Source organism: Macaca thibetana, chromosome 11 (genome assembly GCF_024542745.1).
Source record: "Macaca thibetana thibetana isolate TM-01 chromosome 11, ASM2454274v1, whole genome shotgun sequence".
NCBI classification, from domain to species: Eukaryota; Metazoa; Chordata; class Mammalia; order Primates; family Cercopithecidae; genus Macaca; species Macaca thibetana.
The window spans coordinates 77,471,388-77,493,509 of record NC_065588.1 but is presented as its reverse complement, the minus strand read 5'-3'; the positions used below and the strand labels follow the sequence as shown (position 1 = coordinate 77,493,509).

General features: G+C 35.0%; 1 protein-coding gene across 22 annotated transcripts in view; it reads left to right on the top strand.

Annotated features, from left to right (window-relative positions):
* PPFIA2 (PTPRF interacting protein alpha 2) overlaps positions 1–22,122 on the top strand; it is a 504,804-nt gene that overhangs the window by 423,987 nt on the left and 58,695 nt on the right. For all 22 annotated transcript variants that reach the window (XM_050749219.1, XM_050749217.1, XM_050749222.1 and 19 more), the window contains one exon: positions 13,372–13,465. In XM_050749219.1, the coding sequence (XP_050605176.1) occupies positions 13,372–13,465 (94 nt within the window). The remainder of the gene's footprint in view (positions 1–13,371; positions 13,466–22,122) is intronic.

The following is a 22,122-nucleotide window of genomic DNA, read 5'->3' as shown; positions in this document are numbered from 1 at the left end:
TTAAAAGTTAGAATAAAGCTTTATATGTGTTACATAAAATGTGAAGAACATGATTTTTTTTTGTTTGCTTAAAACTATCATACCTTCCCCCTAATAAACTCTATGGTGTATAGTTGAGGGACGAGTGTGGGGAAAATAATAAGGCAATAGATATTGTCTTATAATTAGTTATTATCAGTGACTGATAGAATAAAAATATAGATCAGTACATTTGAAATGGTCCTACTTAAATATATATTTAGAAATAAGCAGATATACATACATGATACATACTTACATAATTATCTGAAGAATATGTGATATTTCTGAAATGATTATATATATACTTTGCTTTTTGGGAGTTGTCTTTCTATGTATTAACTTTTAGAGTTATATTATTGGGAAAGAATTAAACTCCTACCTACAGTGGTAAGTGCTGAATGGAATGACCCAAATTTCTTAGTACATCCTTTGGTTTTTCAAATAGAGGAATAATTATTTGCAAGGAATACCCAACTCCAAGACTTAGTTTTCTGCCCTACCACCAAAAGAATTTCTGATTACGATATTCATGTTTGCAGACTTATGACTACAGTATCCAAAAATGCCTTTCCTGGCTTCCACAGTGTGAAACCCACACAAAACATCAGAAGCTACAGGAAACTAATGTGCGAGCAGTGTGTGATTATATGTTCCCCAACAAAGGAATTAAATCTTTCTGTATTCCTCTTTCTCAGTAGAGGAACTCTTTAGGCTATATATAATATTATTTTATGAGGAAAAAAGAGACACACAGATTATTTTTTATTTAAAATATACATGCCAGACATTATTTTAAAATTTGTTTTATCTTATTTGACAACTCGTGGTTGTCTTACCAAATGATCTGTCATACCCAATATATTACAGTGTCACTATAGTGTGGGTGGTTAATTATTTTTGAGTATTAATTTTGCTAACATCATAATCATATTTATTTATATTTCAACATATATTCATCTTAGTTACCATAATTCACACTTTACTTTTAAAATGTATTTAATTGCCCTTATCACTTAAAATTTTCTGTTGTTATTTCATATTTAACTTTGATGAGAAATTCCTAAATCATTAGAAATTTCACTAACAATATTCTGTCAAAATCAAGGTATGCAAGATATAAGTTTAAGTCTAGAAAAATATAGAACCTTCGAGAAACTTAGCATTTATTACTCATTTTCAGTGACTGTGTGTTTTAGGTCAGAGCAGATAAGAATTAACTCAATTATGATTACATTCTTATCAACCCCACCAAAGTCAGAAACTAGCAATAGTTAATTCGGGTCACAGTTTATACCTGGGAAGGTTTCTGAGCTCTGAGTAATATTGCTTTATTTCATAGAACAGCAGAGGTAGAGTTTAAACAAAGCCAGAATCAGCAGCATGTTAAGGACTACAATGTGGATGAGGAAGACAGGAGCAAAATGCTATACCTATGAGGCTAGGTAGAAGCTACATAAATGGGGAATCAAAGCTTCCAGAAAAAAGGAACAAAGTCTTTATTGAAAATAAGACTGAAAAAATAAAAATAAAACAGGTATAAACACTTTCCAGAAAACCATATTTGCACCAAAGGAAATGATACATGGGCCCCATTGATACTTTAGTTAAGGGCTATGAATTTTAGGTCTGCTTTGGTCCTAGAAGAGGTATCCAAGTTGTGATGGAAAGACCATACACGTTTTTCAAACCCAGGGACTACAACCTAGTACTGCTTCTTCATGCATCTGAGGAACCTAGGGAAACATCTCCAATGATTATGATTTTAATGTCTTGATCTGAAAAATTCTAAAACACAGGAGCATTGTCAATGTTCTTTCTTCTACCAGTGAAAACAGAACTATAAAATACAATAGTATGCCAGGGAAAGTATTAAGGCAAAGAGATAGTGATGTCAAAGTACCAATTTTGAAATTCTGAACCATGTGCTAAGATTTATAACTCTTAAAAGGTTTAACTCAAAAGAGCAGAGACACATGACTTAACTTGAAAGCAGCTATACTACATGCCTATAAAAGAAATACGGTGTGGAAAAGGAAAGCTGTGTAAATAAAACTATGAAAATTTTTCCTTGGTTCTATCAGAAATGATGAACAGCAAAGGAGATGTTTGTAGTCATTCACAAAGGAAAATATTTGGAGAGGATATCTTATTTGTTGTATATAATAATTTGAAATGCTAGGGTAATAACATAAACTTCAGATAGGAACGATCAGTCAATGTGATTGTATGGATAACCCCTACCCATGAAGAATCAAACTCAATATGTACATTGTCTGTTCTTACTAATGTGTTACTAGCATAGATAATATCAATATGGAAACCCAAAACTCAAAGGAAGCAATGTGTTGAAAAGCAACTGAATAAACCTAACAGAAACCAAGCAAAACTATTTTATTTTAAAAATCTCTTATGACATCCTTTTCAAATGGTTAGTTCACTCAAATTACAAAAGTAGGATAGAAAAAGCTGTGGTACTAATAGGAGATTTCAAGTTTTTATATATCTTGTGAAAAATGCATTCTATTCTTACCAGGGTTTACAGTTCTTGTTCATATTATTATTGCTTATAATGTAGGAGTAAGATTTCCAAACTGAAATGTCTATCAGTGTATGGGCAGAAGATAAAAAGGAGTAGTGTAGACTTAAATGAATCAGTGAGCATTTATTCTTCCATGTTAAGCATTCAAATTCCATTTGTAAGTACTATTCAGGAAAAACAAAGCGTAATACAAGCCAAGTTTACCTGAAGGTCACAGTTGAATTTAGGGAAGCTCACTTAACAGAGGAAGCATTCCTTCTAGCTTACTTGGGGATCTGGTTTTAGAGTCATTCTATCTATTTCTTTGTATTTTTGTTCACTGACTTTTTTTTTTTTTTTGAGACGGAGTCTCGCTATGTCGCCCAGGGTGGAGTGCAGTGGCCGGATCTCAGCTCACTGCAAGCTCCGCCTCCCGGGTTTTTACGCCATTCTCCTGCCTCAGCCTCCCGAGTAGCCGGGACTACAGGCGCCCACCACCTCGCCCGGCTAGTTTTTTGTATTTTTTAGTAGAGACAGGGTTTCACCGTGTTAGCCAGGATGGTCTCGAACTCCTGACCTCGTGATCCGCCCGTCTCGGCCTCCCAAAGTGCTGGGATTACAGGCTTGAGCCACCGCGCCCGGCCTTTTTTTTTTTTTTTAAACAGAATCTCACTCTGTCACCCAGGATGGAGTGCAGTGGCACAATCTCGGCTCACTGCAACCTCCGCCTCCTGGTTCAAGTGATACTCTTGCCTCAGTCTCCCTAGTAGCTGGGATTACAGGCACCCGCCACCATGCCCGGTTAATTTTTTTATTTTTAATAGAGATGGGGTTTTGCCATGTTGGTCAGGCTGATCGCTACTCCTGATCTCAGGTGATCTGCCCACCTCGGTCTCCCAAAGTGCTGGGATTACAGGCATGAGCCACCACACCTGACCATTCATTATCTTTCTATGTCACAAATCCCAGGATGAAAAATTACATAAACAGGTTTGGTTTGTATCCCCATGACAACAGGACCAATATGTACTTCTGCTGACTTCCTGGAATATAGATTCGGAATGTAATAGCATCCTGCTATTGACCATGCACAATGACCATGATCTCTCTGCACCCCTCAATTTATACATCCATATGCAATGCATCTCTCATATTTCCATTATTGTTCCAATACGCTCATGTCTAATCTATACTTTTAAAAGTTGTCACTTGATCTTGCCATTATCTCCAAATATTGACTTATCTTTACCCTGCATTTAATGTACAAGACTGAGTTGTTCACAACTACTTTTTTCCTTCCTCATCTGTCAATCACTTTACGACCTACCACAGCATCAATTCCAAACACACTACACTGAAACTCTAGAAATAGGCGCAGTCTTAACTAACATGGAAAAGTAGTCAGGATACCAAAGGCTATGTACTGTCAAAGCAATTCCAGAGGATGGTAACACACAATTATATTTATGATGATGTGGATTAAGGAAGAAGAAATGTATCTGAAATGGGAGTTTTCTGCCTAAAACAGATATGAAAAGATTTGTTACAAAAGTTGGAAAGTGAGAACATGACAAATAATAGATAGAAGCAAGTGGCATCGACATGTAAAAGCAGTGGCAGGAATGCCATCCATCAAAATAAACAGACAATTGGAAAAATCACCAAGATCAAAGTGAGAATTATAAAATCTATATTGTTATTTTTGTTTAGTAATGCATAAATTTAGAGAAAATGAATGAAATGAAGGTTTATCTGATGTGAGTAGAGTATACAAATAAGTGGAATCATTCAAAAACTCATCTGTTTACTTGAAGAGAAAAAGTTCAGCAGAATATAGGAATTACCAAGAGGGCATTTATGCCCCAGAATTGAGGAGATATTTTTTTTTTTTTTTTTTTTTTGGTGGAGGGAGAGAAGACATAGATAATCCAAAATAATTTATTTATTCCTATTTTTAGTGAATAGACATGTATTGAACCATTCTTAAATGCAGAGTACAATTATGGACTTTAGGAAAATGACTAAGGCATGGCTGTTGGCATGAAGGAATTTTCACTTTAGCAAAGATAGTACATAAACAGATACAAACTTTATACTTAAAACAAAAACTTCATGATTTTTTGGCCCAGAAATGTTTTATCTGCTACATTGTCTGTCCTGTCAGAAGTAGGAACAGTGGCCATGAACCCTAAGATCTGTGATCATGCATAAATAATTGCAGTCCTGACTAGCTTGACTTTTAATTTTATCTGAAGGCATTAATCTATTTTGAAACAAAGTAAATTAACCTATGTTAAAAACAGCCACGTCAGACTAATTTCCTTTGTTTCTTTGACAAATTTTCTTAGTAACAGATAAGGAAAGGTGGTGAGCAAGTCATCACTCATGAAATCCCTGGGGACAAAATGTCAAAATGGGGTCTGAGTGATGGAACAGGTAGGTGGGATTTATAACTGGTTAAATAATCCTTGCCCAGTAGTGCTGATGAGTGGAGTAACGTCACCTTGGATCAAAGTTTCTAGTGGCATGATTAGGATTTTCTCTGTTCTTGATCAGCACATTCAAAATCACTTGGATATGAATATTTCAACAGCTCAGGTATCTGATTGATACCTGAGGGTATTACTAAGGGGAGGAATCCCAAGTGAAAAGATTAGTATTACCCCTAAACACTATCTCCCCCGCCAAAAAAAAAAAAAAATAGAATGGATGTAAGGGGGATCTAAATTATCCTACTCTAAAAGTATAGCTCTTAGAAGCAAGATTTTAAAGAAAAAAAAATAAAAATTTCAACTGACTCTAAAGTCAATATTGATTAATAAGTTTAGGCCACATTAATAGACATAAGAGTTGATATGACAGTTTTTTCTACTCTACTCTGCTATGATAAAATAACAGCCAAGCAATGGAATTCATCCTGGTTACTGTATTTTTAAAGGCACATCATCAACCTGGAGGAAGGTTGGCGGGGAAAATTAGGGACATGTGGAGGATTGGAATCACGTTCAGAGAACATAAGTAGATGGTGTGTTTATTCTCTTTGCTGACCTACCAAGTAGCTGATCACAAAATTTGAAGAGCTGTTCTGTATAAGAGCTATCGTCCTTTTCATTGTTAAGTGAGGATACGAAACTAGAACCAAAGTATTAAAGTTGTACAAAATTATTCTTCATCTCAATGTAAGAAAGAACAGTGGGATATCAGAATTCTATACAAAGTGGGCTGGCTTATGAGGTAGTGAGTTATTTGTCACTTGGAAACTGTTGACCAAAATCTAGACAAATACTAGGAAGAGCTGTTGTGGAGAGGATCCAAGCATTGGAAAGATGATTGTAGTGGATGATCTTTAAGACCTACTTCAACCCTAGGAATCCTGAATCTATGAATCTAACATTTAAGTCTTTTCTCAGGCAACTCTTCTTTATACCACTGATACATCTTAAAATATTTACTGTGAAAAGGAATTTCTACTTTTAGGATTACAGACTTCTAGAGCTATATGCCTAAAGATTCTAGAAGATATGTGAGGATGATATAGTTGTCCACATTCTATACTTGTAGAAATGAGATGATTTCAGAAGGCAGAGCAGCTACTTAGTGAGAGAGCTGAGAGTGAATCCTGGCTCCTACCTCCAGGTTTGATGTTCAGGAAAGGAGACTCTCGGGACTATTTCAATCAAAAAATACTTCATTGAGTTCCTATCCCTGTGGAACATGTGTGGGTACATAAAGAAATTTAAAATATGATCATTTACTTCAAGAAGTATATAACATCTTGAAGACATCCCATATAAATGAATAATTAAGAACTCAAGGCAACAGTAAAAAAATACATCACACAGAAACATTATAATTTTCTAATACAAGATACAGACATAATGTTTGCAGAGAGTTCTGGGTTAATCTTTCTCTCACTGTATATGTTTGATTCCACTAGGATCATCTAAATGCAGTGTTCCTACATATTTGAAAAGGTGTCAAGGTAGAGTTTCAAACAGGACTTATCTTTGAGAAAAATATTGAAACTATGTGAAAGAGTAAGCTCCATAGAGAATGTCATGGAAATGGTACTTTTTGTGGTTAAATAGGAAGTGGGTACTGACTGGGGTCAGAAGTGTGATATCAAATTATGAAGCAAAGGAAATGATTAGGACTGAAGATCAAGTTACCTAGTCACAGAGGGATTGAAACTGCAGAGATTGGGAGGCAGCATCTTGAAGCAGAACCAACCACAGAAATAAGATGATCTGAGTTCCAGGGTCAAGCATCCAAGCAGAGGTGAGAGTTAAGGATTAGAGCAAACAAGCTCTATTCTCTAGAGGCAGTTTGTCAGCTGAGAAAAAATGATGATAGTATATGGAGAAGAAACAGAAATATTAAAACATTTGCTATTTCTGGGGAAATTATCTGCTCCATACCATCTTAACATACTCATTTGTTTGCCACCTGGGAAACACCAACTCTCTCGAGTCTTCAGAGAGCTCTACTAATAATTACTATGAAGAAAAAATAACACACATGACCAACTTAGCTGATGTCAATAGTGAATGGTTAGGATAAAGAAGAGGCTATTAACAAGCATTGCAAAAGATGAAACAAATCTCAGACAAAGAGATGTTCAAGACAAGGGAGTGATCAAATAGAGCCAAAACAACAAAACTGTGAAAAAAATAATGAAAACAGAAAAATACGTTAACTTTGAATAAGCAGAATTCCCAATTACATATATAAAAACGCATATATCATTAGGTTAAGGCTACTTTAGCAAGTTTCCTTTAAATGCATATGAAAAGCAATATACACATTTCAAAGAGCTTTTTTGCCTGCTAAATTGCAATTCTTTTATGGTTATCTGCCAGTTTGTATTATAATTGTCTGAACTCATTGACCTACCATAATAAGCTTAATAAAAAAGTAATTTCACAGTGACAAAAATGGCTTCAGCAGTATACCAGCATCATTTCACAAGTACAGTCATGCGTTGTTTAATGATAAGGAAACATTCTAAAAGATGCATCCCTTAGGAGATTTTGTTGTACAAACCTAAATAATATAACCTACTATGTACCCAGGCTGTATGGGATAGCCACCTACACACCTAGACTATAAGTATAGCCTGTTGCTATAAAAACTCTACAATATATGACTGTACTGAACACCGTAGGCAATCGTAACACAATGGTTAAGTATTTGTGTACCTAAACATTAAAGGTATAGTAAAAATATGCTCTTATAATTTTATGGAAACACTGTCATAAATGCAGCCCGTCATTAACAGAAAGGTCTTTATGGGGCACATGACTGTATTTTTCTACATCTAAAATTTGGATGTCCCTGCTGGCTTTTAGGCCAAAATTTAGATTGTTGCTTGATGTTAAGGAACCAATAGTTACAATGTAAATTCCACAAAGTATCAATTAGAAATGACTCATGTTGTGCATAGTGAAAGGGTCTTTCTTTAAATAAAGTAGTATTTCGCTCCAATTATGATTGTATTTATTACATACCCTTTATGAGCCAGTCACTGTGTCTAAATACAGTCTCCAGATAGGTAACAGACTAACAGATGTTGAACAATTAAGTAACAATTTATACATTCAAATGTGTTTAAATACAAACCACGTGCTTTTGATTAAGGATGAAGACAGGTCTAATGAAAGAAAGAGGAAGCCAGCTATCATCAGCAGATTGTAGTAGAGTTAGAGCTCTCTTTTTCACACAATGATAGAGACCTCTGCTGGACAAATGGAGGGACAGATGCTTTGCAATATGGGTTTTCAAGCAATTTTTACGGACTTGTATCTCAAGGGCCAATATGAAATAAGTTATTTTGAATGGAATTTAAGGACTGGGAAATGTGGAGATATTTGTCTTTGTTGGCCTAAATAACAGATAGAGATGCTCTCTAAAAGAAAAGATGTTTATTTAGGAATAGAGCATTGCGATAAGAATATGTATGTCATAGTAAACTATAAACTGTGTACATTCAGGGAAGGAAAGGAAGACAAAGATTTTTAAAGGCAAAAAATTAAGATTGTATAATTTTTTGACACAATTATCTTTGGCTACTCAAATTAATAACAAGGGTGCCACCAGTCAGAGGTTGGACAGGCAATTGCCAGATAGATATCCCTATAAAAATATTTTTTGCGTAGGATTGCAATGGCCTTTGTGCAAGGTTGTGGCTTCCGTAGGGTCCTTTGTTGTTGTTGTTGTGGTTGTTGTTGTTGTTGCTATCATGCACGGGAGCATGAGAACTCTCTGTTTATGGCCTTCGCTGGCTCTATGTGCCGGGATTTTCTTAACAATAGTGACTCCACTTTGATTCTAACAACTTTCACACCTTCACAATCCAAATGAATAGATATCTCCAACTAGTTCCATCTATAGATCTGGGCATGTGAGTCTCCTTTCTGAGCTCTGCAGCCCTGAGCCTTCACGAGCCCTACATTTTGTAGCATCTTCCTCGAAAAATTTTAAGAACCCCTGTAATGTCTGGGATAGTTCGGGGCTGGCAGTGCCATCTGGGCAAGGCACCCCCAGCCAAGAATTGGACCTGGGGTCTAATCACTGGAAGCATCGAAATGTTTTTAGTTACTATTCAGACACTGGGACCAGCAGGGAAGTAGTGCCATCTGGACATGCTGCCTGATCCAACCAAACAGCAGGGGCCTGGGTCCCTGTTTCTCGCCTTCAGGGTTTTCATTGACACTCTACCCCATGCATGCACTCAACCAGATGCCTTAGGGAGCCTAGTGACTCGCATCTGTGGAGTCATCCTGAACCAGTGATCTGACCCTGTTTTCAAGAGGGTGGTCTGGCAATTGGATCCCTCGCTCCCACTGGCAAGAATGGTATTGTATGAGATTGAATCAGTAGATTGTTGTCCCACTGATTTTTTAGTGGTTCAAAACTGTTTATATAGGAAGAGGGGCTGGCAAAAAAAAAAAATCCTTGACTGTGCCTGTCACACACTAGGAGTGGTCTTGCCCTCAACAAATCCAAGTCCTCAAAGGCCTCACAGAAGTAAAGGTGCCTGAGTCATAGCCAAGAAAACTTATTTGAGGGCAGGGATGCTGCCTTGCTCACACGCAAGCACTAGGTGGACCCTGACAAGGTGATAAACAATTTATTATGTAAGTAGTCCACTGAATCATGGAACTCAAACCTTCAAGCCCAAGCACTTCAGGCCATGAAAGGGGTGGAGTTCATTGTGTTCTTTCCACATAGTTTCCTAATAGACCTCCTGAAGAATGAGTAACCCCTAGCTTCCACACACCAGTTTCTCTCTGTTTCTCCTCTGAGGCACTCGTCATTTTGAGAATGACAAGCTAGGCCAGGCATGGTGGCTCACATCTGTAATCCCAATGCTTTGGGAGGGAAGTCAAAGGATCCCTTGAGGCCAGCAGTTCAAGACGTGCCTAGGCAACATAGCAAGACCTCATCTCTACAAAAAGTGGAAAAACTAGCTAGGCATGGTAGCACACATCTATAGTCCCAGGGACTCGGGAGGAGGATGGGTTGAGTCCAGGAGTTTGAGGCTGCAGTGAGCTCTGATGGTGCCTTTGCACCCCAGCCTGGGACAGACTGAGACTCTGCAAAAAGAAAAAAAAAAGAAAAAAGAAGCTACAGATCCTCTTCTTAATGAAGGAGGTTTAGAATCCTTGTCCCCTGTCCAGTGTGTGCCAATCATAGTACCCCCAAAAATGCACCCTCCTTCAACATACACAGACATTTACATTCCTTCTATGGATGTGCTGTATCCAGGTAGAAACTCTGGTATATAGTGCTGGCCAACATTAATATAATATAAGCCACAAATGTGAACCACATATGTAATTTTAAATTTTCTGGTAACTACATTAAGAAAAGTCAAAAGGGATAGGTGGGATTAATTTTAATCCTACATTTTATTTAACCCGATATGGAAACAATATTCTCATTTCAACACATGATCACTTAAAATTTGTTAATTACATGTATTTTTTCTACTACATTTTCAAAACCTGGTGTGTATTTTACACTTATAGTATATCACTTGGATTAGGCATATTTCAAGAGCTTAATAGTCACATGTAGTAAGTGAATAAAATATTGGTATAGATAAATAGATATTTCTGAAGTTCACATAGCCATATGAGCCCACTGATGCCTGGATAAGAATGAGACAGACTCTCACTGGATTCAGATAATCATCCATAGAGTAAAAGATTTAGCAAACTGGTTTTGCTAAGGTCACCCTTACCGGTTAGTTGATAAAGTATGTGGAAAGATAAACATGAGATGAGTGAGGCAGCTAGGTCAATTCTATGAAAAAATGTCCTCCTTCAGAAGTGTTTTAATTGGGCTGAAAATATGCACTTGCTGGGACTTTTCTCCTGGTTAAGTACACTGTCCTGAATGTGATGCTTAAAAATAACTTTACTTACAATGGCCTTACGTCTCATTTGTATTTGGCATTTTTGCGCAGGATGTAGTTCCAGTAATCTATCAAATGCTTTGAAAACAAGACACTAGATTTTGAAATACTCCCAGTATTTCTCAGTTCTTCATGCTTTTTATGTTTATTTACGAGAAAATAAAATATCTAGATTTAACTCACAAAATATTCCTACATTTTTCTTTGCTTTTATTTCAAGTTTTATTATTTAAAAATGTGTTTTTTTTCTATTAAAATTTTGGGTGTATGAATAAATTTAAATCATAATTTAAATGTTCTTGTATTTCTCAGAGGAATAAAAGCCTGATTCATCCAACCACCTGGTGGCTGAAAATGTTTCACTGTTTATTGAAAATGTCTGCCTCATCAATCTCTATGTCCCCATATGGACCATTCAAGAATGTTATAACTTTTAAATGACTCATTCATTTTCATTTACATTTCAAGAGAACACTTTTATTATTATTTGAAAACTCTGAATAATAATTTATTGATATACAGTAAGGGAAATATACAGATGAGACAAATAAAATGAAAATATTCACTCACTGTACATAATGGAAACTTTCCCATTTGAAAGTGTTTACCAAGACTACTTTAGTCACCAGTGGAAAACTTTCCTAATCCATACCAAGAAGAGAAATCTTTCATAATAAAAAAAGATTTAAGTACCTATATTCATTAAACATGTACATAATAAGTAAAACAAATTTTGGCCCTCAAACTCCACATCTCTGAATTAGATCTAGACAGCAATAAACGTGTTCTTAATTAAGGGATACTTTTAAAAAATTATACCATTCAGTAAGAAGGTTATCAGGAATGAGATTCATTTATTTATATCAATGTTCCAAAGTTAATATTATCCAGTACTATAAATTATTTGGTAAAATAAGTTATTAAAAACAGTAACATCAAAATTTGCTTCTGGCGCCTTGGTAAGATATTTTACTCTGCTAAAGAGAAACCATATCTTGGTCAAGTCCTGCAAATGTTAAGTAAGGAAGTGCTCACTACAATGAGAGAAGAGCAAAAGTTGTCTTCGATAGTCTTACTTACTGATATAGTGATGAAATTTCTTGCATAGTCTTTGTAAGAGTTTGTATTAGCTTAAATCTTTCTACCTGGTCTTGACCTTAACTGGAGTTTAAATTTCTTTTATAAAAAAAATTATATACCTTAACCCATTTAAAAATAGTGAGCATTTTCATTTAGCTTGACTTCAGCACATAGGGAGTAAGTCCTTATTTTTCAATTAGGATAGATAATTTATGAATTAATTTTGTAAATTTAGAAATCCTGTGATATGTGTTTAAAATACATCATACTTTTCTTTCTTCCTCTTTTTATTACAAAGTTATATGAGGTATATGTATTATATATTGACACTAAATGAGAGTTTATGACCTACTGGGTAATAGCTATTTTTATCAAGCTCTTTTTTTTTTTTTTTTTTTTTTTTTGAGACGGAGTCTCGCTTTGTGGTCCAGGCTGGAGTGCAGTGGCCGGATCTCAGCTCACTGCAAGCTCCGCCTCCCGGGTTTACGCCATTCTCCTGCCTCAGCCTCCCGAGTAGCTGGGACTACAGGCACCCGCCACCTCGCCTGGCTAGTTTTTTGTATTTTTTAGTAGAGACGGGGTTTCACCGTGTTAGCCAGGATGGTCTCGATCTCCTGACCTCGTGATCCGCCCGTCTCGGCCTCCCAAAGTGCTGGGATTACAGGCTTGAGCCACCGCGCCCGGCCTATCAAGCTCTTTTGAAGAAATTTAGAATTTTTTCAAAAAATATTATGAAGTTTAAAAAACAACACAAGAACCTTCCCAGAACACATCAAGTTATGGAAGTAAGAGGATATTGGAGTCAGCCAGTAGAGCAGAACAAATTTCCAGTCTATGAAGAGCTCTTAAAAGTCAGCAAAATCCTCTCCATTGTGTCAACTTGTAGCGGAAAACATATACTTGAGTTCCTACCCAATGACTATCATTTACCCCATTATATGTGAAATATTGCAAATACTTCACGTGTTGAAAAAATAAACAAATATCACACACTGTGTAGATATTTGCACTTATTTTCCATAGGAAAAGTATAAAAACAGACCTTAAGACTTGGGGACAGTATATTCAAGTGTCTGTCAGTGTACAGGCCACATTCATTATGTTGCCACTGGGTGCAACAAATTGTATCCCCGTAGGTACTGTTTGTTTTCATTTTCTCAGTGTATGTTTATGTATGTACCCAAGCCATTTTATGCATGTTAGGTTAGTAATATAAGGAGCATTTTAAAATGTGATACTAAACAGTTGCTCAACTAAACGTTTAACAACCTGACTTCAGAATTGACACAACCTATGCAACATAATCTGAATACTTAGTTACTTCTCTTCACAGGAGGCTTTATGGAGACTGAAGCTGCAGCTCAGGAGTCCCTGGGGTTAGGCAAACTCGGAACTCAAGCTGAGAAGGATCGAAGACTGAAGAAAAAGTAGGTTTGGGGATTTTTCCCCCCCTTTTTCTAACTTTTACTAATTCTTTATTGTTATTTATAGGGAATTAAAAAGAGAGTGGTTGGAAACAAAAGAACTATATTGAAGCCAGTATTTTCCAGATATTACCTAAAACCCTCAGGGCTTATGTTTCCTGGTTGTGAGCTACTGTTGAAAAGAGCATAACAGTATTTGGCCTGTGGTGGAAATAAGCAGTTTCTTCAATGTAACCATCCATGGATGTGTTTCAAAATCCTTAAAAGTAATGCAAAACCCTATTGATGGTAAAAATTAATACCTGATTGGTATGATAAAATGAGATTATACCATCTACCTTTGTTTTCTCTCGTGGCAATTATAAGTATCTACTCTTTGAAATGGAGTAAAGGAGAAACATTTCTCTGACTGATTGAATATAAACTTATTTTAGACTCAGAGCAGATTGTTTTGCATCTGTCAGGAAATTGATAGTGTATCTTTTCATTCATATATAATATGGAACATTTAAATGACTTGCAACATTGGCAAATTTTGAGTTGCAGCAGCTGTTGGAAAGCAAGTAGGTCCCGAAATAACATTTTAAAAATACATAGTAACATTTTCATTGACAAAATGGCACCTTTAGGACATGTTCTTTAAATGTAAATCAATTTCTCTTTATTCCAGAATCTATTGGTTGATTATTACTTTTCCTTCTTCTCAAATATTTCTTACATTGTGTTTTTAGTTTTCACATTTTCCTTCTTTCCTATGAAAGAATATTCACTGCTTTCATAATCATTTTGTAACAGATAGGCTCTTAGGACTATACTATACGGGCTAATCAATTGACTTCATATTTTGCTTTCTCACTTGCTTTGTAAATGTTTACTAATAATGGGGAACTATATACTTACAAGTTGCCAAACAACTCACTAACCTAATTGTTTATTAGTTTGTTAGTTACTAAAAATTATGTACATATATCCCAGTTCAGTAGGAACATTGTCCAGAAAAAATGACCTTGAGAACATCATTATTTCTACAATACAATCAAATGCTCAGCCATAATCAATAATGTATATTTATTCTTTAGTTACTGATCACTCAAAAATATATTTAAATATTATCATAATCTGTTTCAAATGTCTTAATTTTGTTTAGTCCTACCAGTTAGTGATATACTCTATTTCATAACTATTTATTGAGAAAAACATTCTTCTAAAAAATACTTTCCTCTGTTAATTTTTTTAAAATGTTGGCAGTTGATTTCAAGTCTAAAAATATATAAATGATCAAAACCCAGCCTGACTAATGGAAACAGTTTATTTCCCTTAAAAGTTAATTCTCATTTCTCCCAGAGAAATACTTAACTTAAGAATGGCAATCTGAACAGCTTTCACAATTGCATATAAGTCTGATACCGAGGCAGTGCACTGCATACTTTATTAGTTGTTGATGGAACCAACTGGAATATTTTTTTAAATAGCTACTAAAGATAAACATTTTAATTTAAAATAACATATTTAAAGTTTAGCTATTATTAACCTTATACACTGTTGGGTTGATTTGATAATAATTTTATAGACTCATTTCTCAACTACTAAGTACCCTCACAGTCAGAAACAAATACTAGTTCTTCCCTTAAATATCTTACCATGCTTGACTTTGGGTTTTATTTTGCAACATGTATTGGCAAAATGTAACTGTAAAATGTATTATGTAGAATACTTGTTTTAATATTAAGAAGAATATTAGGAACATTCTATAAGGCAAAAATGGCTAACATTTCTTAGTACAGTTGTTCCCCATGGATTAATGGTATTTAGGTTCAAATGGATTTAACAAGGCAAGTCAGAGATAATTAATGAAAGCACAAAAGTATTTCCCTTATTATTGATTATTCCATAGCAATAACCCTATGAGCATAGATACGCAACCAGTGTTCAAAGACTTATATGAATAATTGTTAACACCTATTCGGAACTTTCATGGCACTGTGGCTTGATTTCTGGATTACCAGAGAGTAAATTGTCTTCACATAATGAGTTTTATTAGACATAGACAATTTACTTTTAAATTACGTGGTTTCAAACTTTTTTGTATTGAATTTTATGTTGTTAATTATTAATATTATTAAATGTTGACAGCCTATTCTTGAATTTTTCCAAGTGTTTAAAATTTCATTTAAACAATTCCAATTTTATTTCTTTTTAAAGAAACCATATCCTCTTTCAGTGCACTTTGATGCATTATGCTCTTTTCTGTGTTCAAATTTCATGTCTGCTAGTCTTCTATCAAGATGAAAAATAATTTTAAGTACATTTAAGAAATAAATAAAAACAATAAACGAAGCAACATTTTTCATAATGTTGAACACTATAGATTGTATGTACACAGTTGCAACCTGTGTTATCCTATCAGTTGTTTCTAAATTCTATCCACTGGACCAGCAAAATGGTATTTCCAGGGCTTAGTACTTAACACAGCTATGCTCACTATCCCATAATTCATAGCAGAGATTCAGTAGTCTTTGTGAGGATAGCCAGAACTAGACAATATCTTATTTTCAAATTTGCTAGGATAGCAGCTATTTAGAATTGACAGTCTGTAACTTTAAATTTAATTGGGAGAAATCTCTAGAGGAGTTAATTATGGTACATTTTTTAAAAAGCCATATGGGGGAGTTACTTTCAGAGAGTAGCATTTAAGACATTCCAAATTCTTGCAAAGTTCAGAAATTTGTAACTTGGCAGTCCTAAACAAAGGTTTAATTTGAGGCACACTTACCATCCAGTAAATTTAACACACATAGGTTACAACAACTTAACAAGATTTGTGTTCCTACTTTAATTCTCCTTTTTCTTTGCTTTCTGGTCCGGGCATTAGTTTTGCTTATATTTCTCTCTATTGTCTTATTATGAGAAATAGGAAATCAACAACATTGAATCTACTAAACCACCCACTAGTCATGAAAATCTTGTCTTATCCATCGTTACCTTCCTGGGTATTATTAAACAATTGCTGTTGTTTCATCAGAGTAACATGTAACTTCGGCCTAAAGTCAATCTATTGTTGGTCTGCCTAGTTTGCCTTTACTTTGCCCCATCTTTGCTGTACTTTTCTTTAAATCATCAATTCCATAAATTTCTCCAGCAGGTTTATGTAGAGTATAGTTAACCTATAATAATTGTGTCAAACTAAAACTCAGCTAGTAATTCTTTGAATGCTTCACAGTCATTTTCTTGGTTTTCCCCCTTTAAAAACTGAGCAGTTTCTCTGTAGGCTCCTGACATTTAAGGGTGAGTCACTTATTCTCAATATATAGTCTCAGTATTAACATTATAATTCTTCATAGTTTATTCAATGTGGACTTCCTGTGGGGATGCCATGACTCTCTGAGATCTTATCCATCACTCTCTGTTGGATTTCTTTGAACTCCAGGCTCCTTTTTTATTTAACAAAAACATCTTCTCTTTTACTGTTACGTTTAGAACAACCAGACCTGAAAATTTCACTCCTTTTCTTTTATACCTTTCACCCTCATATTTAAGAACGTATTTTCCATTCTTAGCTCTCCAGCCTATGTTTTAACCTAAAAGCTTCTTATTCAGGAAGGCTGATTAAAGCCAACCACACAGGCCAGTAATGGTGACTCATGCCTGTAATCCCAGGACTTTGGGAGGCTGAGGTGGGAGAATTGCTCAAGCCTAGGTGTTTGAGACTCAGCCTGGGCAACAGGGTGAGACCCCATTTCTACAAAAAAATAAAAATACATGAGACAGGCATGATGGCATGTGCATGTCCTAAGGCTGAGACAGGAGGATTGCTTGAGCCCATGAATTCGAGGTTACAGTGAGCTACAATCACACTGTATGGAATGATAGATGGTCCCTTAAGACTTAAAACCTACATGTGCCAGCCCCCCCAAAAAAACCTGTGTTTCTGAATGAGGTCCAACTCAACAAATTGTACTTAGAGACTATATTTGGGTATTTTAGGGCACAATAAATAGAAACTCTCTTCTTTGCCTAAGTTCAGAATTTATTTGTTGACTGACAAAACTGTCAATTAAAAATCAAACTGTCAGCCGTATTTCCAATAAAGGGCTGGCTTAGGTAAATAGTGGGGAAAAAAAAAGCATAACTGGAAACCCCAAATAGTTAAATCCACCTAACACAGAAAGACCTGGTTAATCACAGACTTTCAAGTTGCACAGGTATAAGCACCACATGATATTAAAAATAACATTTACGTTATTATAATTTCATAAATCTGTTACTTTAGCATCAAGAACTAAGAGCTTACAAGGGAATTAATAAAATTTAATGTCATCAACATTCTTGCTTAAGCAAGTTTTGAATCATCAGTGTTAATTATATTTTTATTATATATCTCATTATATTTCTTACTTTTCTCCCCTGGAATATATTTAGTTTCCAGTTTCACATGTCAGCATCTCTAGAAATGTGATGATAGGGCAAGTGGCAAATTCCTTGAGTCATTAGAGACCTGAAAATATATTTTACACCTAACATGAGTTGATAATTTCCCAAAATATAGAACTATTGGTTAAAAATAATTTGTCCTCAGAACTTTGAAGTTATGGCTCTTCTTGCTTCTAGTTATGGCTAATGATCAATTGATTGCCATTCTTTTGTATATAGCATGTAGGATTTCTTTTTCCTCTCTCTCTGACAGTTTTTTAAATTTACTTTTGCTTTATCTTTGGTGTTCAGAAATGCCATAAGTATGTGTCTATTCAAATGTTGTGTTTCATTTTTCTACTTTATACTTAGCAAACTGAAGACTTGTTAGGCTGAACTATTTGACATCTGTTACTCTAGGGGATTCACATTTCTACACTCAACTTTGATTCCAAGAAGCTTAGTCTTACACAGACTGCTGGGATTAAAGATGAGGATGTCTGTTTCAATAGTAATTCACCTCTCTAATTCTCAAGACAGTTCTGAACAGGCAGTGAACATATTAAAATTGACAGAATATCCACTGAATAGTTATTTATCTCCAGCAATATACATGGTGAAATATTTAGCTTAATTCTTTATCTGCTAATGTTTTCTCTTGCCTCTTAACATTATATAATTTTTTTGGTACAGGATATATCCATGCTGAAATTTTCTCTATTTTTGTAACTTAAGTTGAAAGATATCATATGAATGTTAATATACGAACATCGTTTTCAATCTTTAGTTACAATATAGATAGTATATTATTATATGTTAGACTTTTATATGTATTCTGAATGGATAAGACTGCTAAAGGAAAATAGATTTCCTATGTGAATTAATTTTTTGATATCATTAAAATGAAATTAACACCCCGATTCAGCTATCAGCAGCATCCTCTCCCGAGAAGCAGTTTATCCTTGGAGCAAAGCAGTCACACTTAATCACTACCAATAAATCTTTATGTTAGAATATCAAAGACATAAAAGTGAAGCTCTATAGATTTACTTAATTTATTCCCATCACAATCCTGAGGGTCTCCTCAGTGTGTAATCGTTAATGTGTTTTGAGACTGCACTTTTAATCTTTGGCGTTTGGCAGGTTCAGAGTGTACATATCTGTAAGCAAAATATATGTCATGGAAAATATTTATATGTAAAGGTATCACAGAAACTCACAACATTCTTTCATTTAATACATCTTTGTTAAGTGCCTATATGCCAAATTAAACTTACAAATGAACTGTATTCCAGAACTTAATTTGTAAGATGTGTTAGAAGCTCTGAGTACGTACTCCCATCTAAGTATTCTATATACACAGAAAGTAAAAGTCTGTGCTTCCCCCACAAAAATTTGTTTTGTAGGCATGCAGTAGGAGCTGTCTCTGGGTAGATAAAGCAAAAAGAAGGATTCACCTGCATGATATTAGATGATCTCACAGATTACAGAAACAACAGATTCTAGAGGCAATAGAGTCAAGATATTCCCAAAACTTTGACAATAAGATATCATGAGAGATTTTTCCAGCCTTGTCACAAACACATATATTCTCCTTCATCCCATTCCAAAAATAAAGTCCTTAGATGAAATCCTTTTAAGGCCTAGTTTGGAACAGGTATTTGTGCTTGGATCCGTTTGTTTATTTCAGTCGGGGGTTTATTTAGTACAGACACAATTACTGTGGGAAAATTCCTGGGCAACTAATTCAACAAATATAATAATATACAACATTTTAGAACCTAAACCCAATGCTTTCAAAATTTCTCTGGGAAAATGTGTCCCAGTTTCCTACTTGGAACTCCAGAAGCCTGTCTCCTCTGTTTTCACTAAAATAGAGCTGCTGTTGGCTTTGCCATGTGATCATGCATAGCCCTGCCTAGCTCCAACCAAGGACAATTATAAGAATTCCCTGAACGTAAGTAATAATAATATCCAAAGCATAAGGGTCAAAATGCACTGAAATTTGTTAGTAAAAAGAAAGCTAAGGGAAACCAAAGTGCTCTCTTTTAGATATATTTAGATATATTGATCTATTTAGAGGAAGGAAAACAGCACAAAAGGAATAGAGTTGCTGTTTTGAGCCAGCAGTGCAATGTTAATATATCACAAAGAGTAGAGCAGAAGCCCTCTGCTGTCTCCATCACTTCTGCCAGGAGAAACATTTTTGATCTGGAAAGAGTAAAATAAAAATTAGTAAACGAAAATTAAAATCAAGATAGTTACATACACTAGAAGATAATGTCGTTTTCTAAATAAATTCATATCATTTATCTTAATTGATATAAATCCTGGATTAATATTAGTAGAACATGAAAATGATAATTTTTCATTCTTTTCCTCAGTATGTCCCAAGAAATGTTTTAAATTACTGATATTTGAATTACCTAGTTCTGTTCTTCAAAGAACTTGTAGAGAGATGGACATGAAAACTAATTATTGCATTTAAGTATTTCAGGGCTCATGATCACTTTTTAAAGTCTTTGTAGAGAATGAGAAAAGTGTCAGAAACCCAAAGGCACCCTAATATTCTTATTTACAAGACATTCTCCCAGCTAAAGACAAATAACCAAAGGGGCTTCACAAATGAATTGATGAGGACTAAGTGAAAAAGAAGGTGGCATAACCCAGCACTTTCACACATGATTTAAGTAAGAACATCAGGTTTGGCAAAGTGCAAAGCTAGAAGGCATAGCTCAGTTTTTAGATAAAGAATATGCTTAAGGATGATTTTTACAGAGGCATCCAAATCTGACAAGATGAAATTTTATATGGGAATTTCTATACTCCTGCAGCCAACTTCAGGACTATACTTGATTTCTTCTATAGGGGAACATATATAATTTACCTGTGGCTCCTACGAAAAAAGTTTCTACGAGGTAGGCAAATGAGCAATGCCTGACAAATAATTTAATGTTTTTCAATATCCATAAAAGCAGTAACAGGGTCAAAATTCTATGCATTTGCCAGATTATAGCTGGGTATTGTGTTCATTTCTGGAAAATATACTTAAAGTAGATGTATTAAAACCAGCATATGTTCAGAGGAACATGACCATCCTAGTGAGATGACACAAAGCCATGTCTTCAAAGACTGGTAGAAATAGGAATATGTGGTGTATACAGAACAAAGATATAGACGCTGCCAAGAGAATGAACAACCAAACGTGTTCTTTATGGCCTTGTGATAAGACCTTGGGCCAGAAGTCAGGGGTTACTACAGATAAATTGAGCTGACTGTAAGAGAATTATTAATAATCACAAAGGTAGGAAGAAAAAATTGACCACCTGGAAAGGGAGTTGTTCACTGTAATTATGTCTAATATAGACCTGACAGGCATATGTACATAATAGGATTATGGAGGATTCACCTTTTGGCTGAGAATTTGTACTACATGCTTTTTAAATTGTCCCTGCCCTGAGATTCTGTGATCCCCTATAAAATTCAGAGGAGAACTGAACAGAGGAGGATCTTTGAATTTTTAACATATAGACGCTGGCATATTATAAGTATTTAAAATGCATTTCCCAAATAATTGAATGGATATACAGAAGCTGGACAAAGAAAGAACTCTAGGATAAAGAAGAAAACCTGAAAAAATATAATAGGAGTTAGGGCAGTGATTTCTACCCGGATGACCAAACCTGAAACCTGGGCTTCCTCTTTGCTCCTGTTCTTCCTTGTCGTAATTCTTCCTCTGCACACGTCCATGTACTATTACCAAATCTAGTTAATTGCATTTTTATAAACCTCTCAAATCTGTTGATTTTCTTCTCTCCAGCTCAAGCCATCATACTACAATAGTCTTTCTACTTCTAGTCTAGTCTTGCCTTCCTGTAATCCATTATTCACGCTTCAGCTAAAGAGACCTATCTAAATCTTATTTTTTTAGCTGCCTAAAACCCCTCAATCACTCCCTCACAGCCCTAGAATTAATTTCAAATGGCTTTATGTAGTCCATAAATCCCTACATTATCTGCTCCCTGTGTACCTCACCAGCTTTATCTCTCTGTTTCCCATCTTCCCATCTTGCACTTCATGGTCTTGATATGCCTATTATCTATTTTTTTTTTGGTTCCTGATTACTTTTATCTCCTTCTGTGCATATATTCTGCTTCATGTTTTCCTCATCTTTTGCATGCTAATGATGTTATCCATTTTATATGTAATATCTACATAATCACATTGATTAGTTATAATGTGCTAAGCAA